Source organism: Prunus avium, chromosome 5, assembly GCF_965620075.1.
Source record: "Prunus avium chromosome 5, drPruAviu1.hap1.1, whole genome shotgun sequence".
In the NCBI taxonomy this organism is placed as follows: domain Eukaryota; kingdom Viridiplantae; phylum Streptophyta; class Magnoliopsida; order Rosales; family Rosaceae; genus Prunus; species Prunus avium.
In genome coordinates, this window is record NC_142288.1 from 13,033,358 (window position 1) to 13,042,950 (window position 9,593).

The following is a 9,593-nucleotide window of genomic DNA, read 5'->3' on the forward strand; positions in this document are numbered from 1 at the left end:
GTAGGCCATCTACATTCACCAAAGTAATCATAATTAATTTTAGTGTGGTGAGTAAATAATTAGTGATATTGATCAAATTTTGCATTTTATATCAAATCACCATTATTCACATCTTGATAGACCCTACACAGTCACCAAAGTAATCTTATTAATTTTAGTGTGGTGGGTGAATGTTTATTAAGTGGAAATATTTTGACAAACTTTCAATTTTATAATAAAACATCATCATCATCTTTATGACCTATCTTGGTGGAAAAATCCACTAACACAATCATCAAATATAGTCACTTGACTTATGAATCAAAAAATCCAATAACAAGAACATCAAGAACACCAAGAACATGCATATGAACTAAAATGAATGTTCATGCTATTTCCGGAAAAACCATATTCTATTTTAACCATCTCATGCTCTTAATTAATTATATTTTCATGATGTTAAAATCATGGGGGTTTTAATGCAACTATGCTCTAACGTTCATACATACACATGCATGCAAAGAGAGCATCAATCATCAAAACATGAAATCCGGAAATCCAAAATCCCAAACAACCCCTTTCACTCCATATGATTTTCATTCAATCATATCAAAATAAATCAAATATAACCATTATACTTTTGAATGAATTTACAACCCATATATGTATCTCTAAACCCTAGAAACATATCAAGGTCATGACTTATGGCTACCAATTGTTCGTTTTAAAATATTTTTAAGAAGTTCATTTGAATATTAAACATGCATTTAATCAAATTAATCGCAACGGAAGTATACGGTGGTTGTTTAAATTAAAAAAACAAAACTTCTTCCAAGTATCTTAAGTAATGAACATTATATGTTTTCATAAAAGGAAAGTACAAGAGAAAAGGATAAGTTCTAATTACCCTTGTGTTTGGTCTTCTCTTGATGACTTCCCTTTGTTGATCTCCTCTTAGATCTTTCTCCCCCTAGTAAGCCACAAAAGGATATGGCCTCTAAGTCTCCAAACCAATGGAACCTTGAGATGAGAGGGAAGAATCTTGGGAATTCAAGGATGCCAGTGCAAGATCCCCAAGACTTGGTTTCAATCTAAACCCATGAAAGATGAAAGTATTTCACTCTTGAAAACTCTCTTTTATCTCTCTTTGATCTCCCAAACCTATTTGGTTGATGTTGGATTGTGTTTGTATGTTTTTAGCTTATTGAAACAATTTCCATACACACTTACTTATGCATTTTCGGCCAAACCTTATTGGGCTTCCAATTTTGGGCATTGTGACACTTAAATCATAATATTTAGGTGTCTTAACCCCTTGGGCTTGATAACCAACCATCTGGGTTTCCCATTAATTGTTATTGAGGCCCAAATACACTTTTCACGCAGTAAATCATCAACAACAAATTGATGAATTTATTTCCACATTCTCATATGTATTAGTCAAAGTTAACCATATAAGGTGTATGATCCATTAGGTTCTAATTAACAAGACAATGAGAAAATATTAGAACTCTTTCTAATCAACTGGAATTAAAACCCCTTTTTAATTCTTCTTTTATATGTATTGATCACAATCAATCCTACGACTTTCACGAGCCTAGATTGACATCTAGCAATATATCAAAGCTACCCAAGCTAACTAGAATAGTTGAAGAACCTATTTAGTTGGAATTGCAATGCAATACGGTCCTTCTCTAATACAATGTTTCGAATCATATTATTAGAGTACAAATTGATTATGTCAAACCCCTAATATGATTAACCTCATGTGATTTAATATAACATGATTGAGAACTACTTTCTAAATCATGCTCAAATACTTCGGGCGAAGATTTACTAAATCACATCTCGAAACATTCTCCTTCTTAATTAAAGGTAGAGATTCCTTATTGTACATTCATATGCCTCTGTGATGAATTAAGAGATCCTAATAATACATAAGGTAAATCTTTTACGACTTACCTTTGTGAGCTATCAGAGATCAATAACGCATCACAATGAAACTATGATGCCTCAGGTTTAAGGACTAATTTGCATTATTGCAACTATGAGTTCTCCTTTGACACATAGATAAAGCTTCGTACTAGAACTACGGTTGATCACGTTCAATGTACTCAATCACTATTGAGCACAATCTACACAAATGGTTTGAGACTAATCATCCTTCTAATTGAGCATACACAATATGTGCTAATCTTAATGGTTTATCAATGCCCATTTGATAACCCTATGATTAGGAACATTTTAGGATACTAAGGTTGGGGGAGGGGGGTTTGGCTCTAGGTTTACTCTTTTTCTTCAATTTGTTCCAAAAAAAATAATTTTTAAAAATAATTTAACCAAAAATTGGATGAAATGTTGAGGATTTTGACGGTAGGGGGGAAATTAGCAAAAAAAGAGACTTCATATCCTTAATTTTCTAAAAAAAAAAAGGATAGGGGCAAATCAAAAGTTCGGTGTTAAGGGGGGAGGGGAGAAGAAATCTAGGGAAGGAAGGGGAGATGGATGGGTTTTGGGTTCGTTTGGGGGTAGGAGCTTGAGGGTGGTAGTCATGGGGAAATCAAGAGGAGGATGAGGAGGGGTGTGAACGGTCCGGGGATGAAAAAACCAAAATGGGGGGGGGGGGGGGGGGGTTTGTTGGATGGGGGGATTGGTCTGGAGTGAAGGGTGGTGGTCGTGGGGAATGGGAGGAGAAGAAAACCACAAGGGGGGGTGGGGTTGGGGTGGTCCCCAGGAATATTTTTTTTTCTCTTTTTTCTTTTTCTTTTTTGTTTTTGTTTCTTTTTCTTGAATTTTTTCAAATTTTTTTTTTGGGTAATGATTTGATGGATTATTGGATGATATGTTGTTGATTTAGATGGTAGGGGGAAATTAACAATAAAAATTAGTTTGTGTACTTAATTTTTCAAAAAAAAAGTTGAGGTTACAAATTAAAAATAGTGTACAAATTCAAGGGGTAAATCGACATTTAACTCTAAGAAATTGGCAAAAACTACAAAAACTACAAGCCAAACAATAGGATCGAGTCATTAAAAAGACAAAGAAAGAACAAGCCAAACAAGGATGATAAATTTTGTAATTTTCCCAGACATATTATTACACAACTTTACCTTCCCAATCAGGCTTATTCTTTCCAATTTGGCAACAGCTTCGTCTTCACAAAACTCCCGAGTTCCCAACTGAAACTGACTCACCGAGTGACAAAGTCGAACTCAGTAAACCAACGAAATAGCTTTCATGACACTGCCTCGGCCTTTGCTCTCAAAACCCATTAGAACAGTACCACCTCCACCTTTACCATCATCCTTCAACAAAACTGCAAAACTGAGTCCAAATTTGAATAGGGTCTCTGGGTTTAGTCCCCATGCTTTCAAATTCATCGTCTCCATGGCTGCCAGCTCTAGACATGGCATTTCTTCTGACCCTCAACATTCATCGTCCCAGCTGATCCCTTCCAATGTCGCCTCCGACTCCAGTTCCTTTCAGAATTCACCAAGTGAAGTAGAAGCCATTGAGGAATACTTAGACAAGGTGCCGCAAGTTCTATTTTAATTTCACAATTTTAAGTTTTTAATCAAGTAGCCTCTATTCGGTTTGGCATAGTTTTGATTTTATTTCTTCTTAGCGTTTTTTTTTGGGTGTTATGCTGGATATGTAGGTAATATACAGATTTCGGTTCATGGCGTTTTTGGGAGTTTTGGGGTCTTTGATTGGGTCAGTTCTTTGTTTCATCAAGGTATGATTATCAAATCCCTGAGGCAGCTTTTATTCTACTTGTAGCCGAACCATGTTTTGATTCTGCTTTTTTTTTCTTCTCTTTTTGGTACTAATTTTTTTGATTCTGCTTTTGTTTGTTCTTTTAGTTGTTAAGAATGATTGTTATTTTTCAATTGCCATCTCCAAATTCCTTCCTCTTGTTATCAACGTATAAGGCAACACTTTTCTTTTGTTGATGAGAGATGTCTCACAGTGGGATGGTTTTCCAGTTTGGCATGGATGATATTTATAGAATGCAAGAAAAAGAAGATTTTGCTAATGGTAGAAAATATAGTATAACAAAAGTGTGAATCTATTAGTTTCCTAATGTATTTGTTAGTTTCCTAGATTCTCTAGTTGTTTCCTAGATTACTTAGTTTCTAAATTCTAGTAGGATTTCAACTTTTCCAGATTTCTAGTTTTATGTTTCCTTTTTTATTTGGGTTAGGATTTCTGTTTAAGCAAGGGATTTTTATCCTATTACATCTAGGTTTTAGTTTGCTATAAATACCCCCATGTAGTTCTTTAAAATGCAGATTTGAATGTTGAGTAAACCTTTTTCTAGAACTCTCTGATTTCGTCCCTTCAATCTTTTCTTATCCTTGATCTTCGATATTCTTCTTTGTTATACTGTTTCTGCCCTTTATCTTGTCTTTTCGATCTATATTTCTTCTCCTCGGTCTCTTATATTCTTCTCTGCTCTATTTCTTAAGTGCTTAATCTAACACCTACGGGGTGTACTACAACAGAGGGTATTGTACTTTTTATTCATAGGAAATCGAAGATTTCAGAAGAGAGCTCCTCAAAGTGATGCAACCACCAATTCCAATAGAAATTTATATAAACCCAAATGCCAACCAATTTTATTGAAAAAATATGTCCCACAACTTCCAAAGCTGCCAGCAATACTTAACTACCAACAGTGCTAAATGTAAAGAAGGTTCTGGTAGCGAAAATTTCAGTTTAGCCAAGCTGGGATAGTATTTCTTGAATTTGAGCTGTTGGTTATGCCTTTGGTCATAACCTAGCTAGTTGTTCATCACCACGTTGAACCTTTTCCAGTACAAATGACAATCTACCACATGTTCTGTTCTTTAAAGAAAAACTGGATATGAAGCTATATGCATGGTAGCTTGATCATGCATTTCTGTAGGCTATCAAAGACGTACTGCTAAATTACCTCACTTTGTTTTAGATGCCATTCATATATTCTGTTTCAACAGCATTCTATTTTTTGCTCTTCAAGTAACCAAGTTTCCTCCAACAAATGTGCAATAACCAGTTGTGGATTTGTTATGTATCTAGCATCCTGCCCAATATCGATTGCTATACCCAACAATTTGGGTATGAGGTTTCTATTAACCAATAATACCCATTGTGGAACCACTTTGGATACCAGAAAATTTGATTGACTGCATTCATTTGCTGGTATTCCCGGTGTGATATAATTTGGTTGTTCAATCAGATTGTTTCCCAACTTCGGTTATTCTAATAATTTTTTTTCTTCTTTCTGAAGTGGCATTCCCATTGGCATGGTTATGCATGGTGGTTGATGTGGCTGTCACTGTATCCCCCTCCTTTTTTTTTTAATTAGGAAGTGAAATTTTAGTAGTAGGGATTAGAAATTAAGAGTAACATGATATCCGATAGAATCTTGCTTTTACATTGATCTTGTTACACATGTAAGCTTCCTCGTAGCATTGATTTACAATGTTTACCCTGATATGCAGGGCTGCACTTATGTTGTACAGTCTTTCATGGAATACTCTGTAAATCGCAGTAAAGTGATCTGGTCGCTGGTTGAGGCCATTGGTGAGTGTATAAATATTATTTTTGTCACGATTTGCGTTTTCAAGTTTTGTTGTCCGTGCTTTAAGAACCATGAAACAAATATTGGTTTTACTGAAGATATTTTTCAATCTATAGAAAGAGCAAGCAAGAGGAAGCATGCAAAGAAATGGTTTATCTTTGATTTGACAGACAAGAAAAGAACAGAGCTTTTAACTTCTGGGGTAATGAAACTTTATAAAACTTTATACTAGCCCCTAAAGTTGAGCTTTCCAATTATAAAACTTTATACTAGCCCCTAAAGTTTATGCATTTTCACTCATCCAGTGTTGAAATTCTGAAGTTAAGGACATAGAGGTACAATTAAAATTAGAAAAATTTGCAGTCATTAGGCTTAACTGAGATTAGTTGAGTTACTTATGATTAAGACAGTTGATGATTCGCTCTCTTGTTGGACGATAGTTCCTTTGTGTGCTATCCTTTGTGTGCTATGTGGTGTATTTGGAGCACAGTTGCCTTGTTTGCTATTCAATCATGACAGTCTATTTGAATTCATGTTTTTGTTTTTCATTTTCTCTGGGATATATGATCCATTTAGTCTGTTTGGATTGTAAACTTTTGCCGTAATGATTTCCCTACATACAGAGAGTGGTCGTTTGTGTTTCAGGAATCGCTTGTCTTTGAACTTTTTGCATGCAAAACTTGTTATCAAATAATTCGTTCATACTTAACAAGTATGACTAACATGTCCGCTGTGATTACAACATAAAAATTAAAAAATGCTATAAGGATGTCATAGATAGTGTTTGGTTATACAAAACAAGTATATCATTTGCAAATGCTGCTACATATATTATCCTGAACCTGAACCAAAACAAAACAAAAAAATAAATTGAACCACTACTTCTAAAAGCACCTTAAGGAGTTGCAGTTAGAGTTAGACTTGACACCATCAGTATTAGAAATTGAACTTCTCTATGAACTTGGGAATGTAGGTGATGCAGAATAATAAAATAAGAACGAGGGCGTACGTCCCTCTGTTGAATTCTATTGTTCATACATATTTGCTTTCTGGTTATACAGTCATATATTCAGCAAATGACTCGCTAACTATTGTTTTATGGAATTTGTAGATGTCTATCTTTTGGGAACAGTGATGTTGGTGTTTGGAATGGGTCTTTATGAGCTCTTTATCAGCAATCTCGACATTGTGAAGTCTTCACAAGAGAATAAACCTACTGACAGATCAAATCTTTTAGGCATGTTCATTCTGAAGGTCAGACTGATTTTTCTCATATCTGAGCAATATTCGTAGCTATATTTTTAGTAATACTATTTTACTTTCTAGGATTAATGGGCAATGCTAGAAGATACATGAATGAAATGTTGTAAAGTGGCCAACTAATTGCTGAAGTTTTGAAAATAAGAGGCGGACTTTCATTGCCCGTGAAATAGGTGTTTAACATCATTCTTCTAGTAGTATGATCTAGAAATCAGCCTTGAATTATGTTAGCCGACAAGAAAAGAAAAGAAAGTAGCCTTGAATTAAGGAAATCTAAAACGCTGCAGACAGCCTATATTAGCAAACACTAACTAAAGTTGAAAATTCTTATGCAACATGCCCATAGGGTAGGTCCTTGATTATATTATATTATATTTATTTATTTTTTCAGTCAAAAGTAGTTTTTTAGGTTGGGTATCTTGGCTAATTATGGAGTTTATCTGAATTAATTATCTATATTTCAGTTTCTATGGGCTGTATATTTTATGCAGCAGTGCATTATCATTTTACTGTTCAATGCATTCATATGTATGATCCTACTTCGAAAAAGAAGTGGTCAAAATAAGTCTTGTGTCCCCTTGGAACTTTGAAAATGTTGCAATGTAGAGCCTACTGTCAAATGCGTCCCATTCTGTTGAATTTTTTATATGTGAGGATATTTTCATCACTTCCTTCTTCTTTCTCCCCTCTCCTTTCTTCTGTCTCTCTTTGTCTTCCCATATCCATTTCCTTCTCTCTTCTGCGAATTCTCAAAACAGAGGTAAAGGGGTGTTGCATCTGGAATTGGTATGGTGACTTGTACATTTGCAATGGCTATCTATGGAATGGCCATGCCTCTAAGACCATCGTATGATGATATCGCTGGCTTTGACCAATCAGGGAAACCCATATTTTTTTAGGTGAATTCCATTTCTGTTTCTCACCAGTCTATGAATGTATGGAGGAGTCATATGGCTACTCAACACGAGATACATAACTTAAAGGGAAGAATCTATATGATGCTCGAACAAGAATTGAATGGGGAGTTACACAAGTTTTACCCTTTAAACACAACTAAAAACAGTCATTGAAACACTTCACAGACACAGTTGCTATACCCAGAAGTTGCCTCGATATGCTTGAAGTGTAATGAATGCAAACCTCAAAAATTGCTGGCGCCAACAATAATAACAACTTTATGTCCCAGAGGAGAAGAACAGTAATAACACTTAAAAGGAATAATAAGAACAATGTAAGGTAATCTATGCCAATAATCTGGAACTATGCTCAAAGACTTGGACATTATTTACAAACTCCTCTAACTAATGTTTCAAAACAAAGTAGAAGAGAATGGAAAGGATAAGTGCAAAATCTAAAGAAACAGCCCCTCCGACCCAGATTTTTCAAGCTTCTCAATTTCTTCAGGGTGCTCTCTGTCTTCCTCCTGAAGATCTGTTTCAAGGTCCTGAATTTTTGGAACTGTGGTTTCAGACAAGAAGCAAACGTTGGTGGCTTCTCAACCCCTCCAGCTTCCCTATGACGTCCATTGGGGAGGGTGGTGGTTATTTTGGTAATTGCCTTATCAAATTAGGCACCTTTCTGTAGTGGCTATACAACTATAATTTCTCCTATTCATTCAGATTTGCCCTGTTGTCCGGGCCAGTGGTAATATCAACCAGATGGGTCTTGGCATGCCCACTCCACCATAGTCATTCTAGATACACAGGTCTTTCACCCTTGTTCTGAGAATTCGCAGAAGAGAGAAGAAAGGGGAAGGAGAAAGAAAAGAGAGGAGAGAGGAACTGACGAGAATCCCCTAAAAAGGGGGCCGAATGGGAGTCACACATCAAAATTCATAGGAAATTGGACAGGTTTGGCAGCCCTACATTGAAACTTTTATAGCTTCAGGGGGCACCACTAGCAATGAATTTTCATTTTTCTGGGAGGCAAAGTGCCACACAGGCCAAAGTACAAGGGAAATAGGTGAAAGTTTTCAGTATTAGTATATGTAAAAATAAGAATTTTACAGAGTAGAGTTAATTTTATAAACTTTTACCCTCTTCGTTGGGATTCGGATGAAACCATGGATGCTTCTTGTTGGAACAAAAGGTTATAATTACGGTTGTGGTTTAACTTGCAACATCTGTAGGCTAAGTTGACTTGTATAAATGTATTGAGCTTTTGATTTCCTTCCTTTTCACAGGAACGACCAAAATGGTTAGATATAACAACTGTGAACGAGCTGAAAACGAAGCTTGGCCATGTCATAGTGATGCTACTTCTAATTGGGTTGTTCGAGAAGACTAAGAAAGCAGTTATACAATCTCCTTTTGATTTGCTCTGCTTTTCTGCCTCTGTCCTCCTTTCTTCTGGTTGCCTGTTTTTATTGTCTAAGCTCAATGAATAGAATTGAAAATTCACGATAGATAGCTTGTGAATACACGGTATATATTTTTCACAGAGCTTGTGAATGAAATGTGTGTGTGTAAAGAACACCTATGTGGTGAACAGTTTACTTTTAGTGGAGATCAAAATCTTAACCATTCAATTTCTAGCACAATGTTGAAGTTTCTACAACAGAATCGTCTACGGGACCATGTGCCTGTTTTAAGCCACCAGAAATGTTAATAAAATCATGTCATATATGCCACAATTTAGCCCATGAAAAATTCTGTAATGATCATCATGTCTTGAACATGTAGTTATGACATGTATTAATTTTTTAAAACTAGTTTAAATGTTTAGTTAATAAAAATGGAATTGATACATATTTCGTGCTCATTATGCTTTTTTATCATTTAACAAAGTA

The 9,593-nt window shown here is 35.4% G+C and overlaps 1 protein-coding gene across 1 annotated transcript; it reads left to right on the plus strand.

Moving 5' to 3' along the window:
• Positions 1-3,047: 3,047 nt before the first annotated feature.
• Positions 3,048-9,332, plus strand: LOC110752261 (uncharacterized). The gene is made up of 5 exons (XM_021952876.2): positions 3,048-3,510; positions 3,638-3,715; positions 5,466-5,547; positions 6,657-6,799; positions 8,988-9,332. The coding sequence occupies exons 1-5, from the start codon at positions 3,217-3,219 to the stop codon at positions 9,189-9,191; spliced, it is 801 nt and encodes a 266-aa protein (XP_021808568.1). The 5' UTR covers positions 3,048-3,216; the 3' UTR covers positions 9,192-9,332.
• The last annotated feature ends 261 nt before the right edge of the window (positions 9,333-9,593 follow it).

What these genes read in the sequence shown, in the direction of transcription:
- LOC110752261 (XM_021952876.2), top strand. Translation starts at nt 3,217, where the DNA reads ATGACACTGCCTCGGCCTTTGCTCTCAAAACCCATTAGAACAGTACCA. An exon ending in TTGAGGAATACTTAGACAAG is followed by an intron (nt 3,511 to 3,637) that starts GTGCCGCAAGTT and finishes CTGGATATGTAG; the next exon opens with GTAATATACAGATTTCGGTT. An exon ending in TAGGCATGTTCATTCTGAAG is followed by an intron (nt 6,800 to 8,987) that starts GTCAGACTGATT and finishes TCCTTTTCACAG; the next exon opens with GAACGACCAAAATGGTTAGA.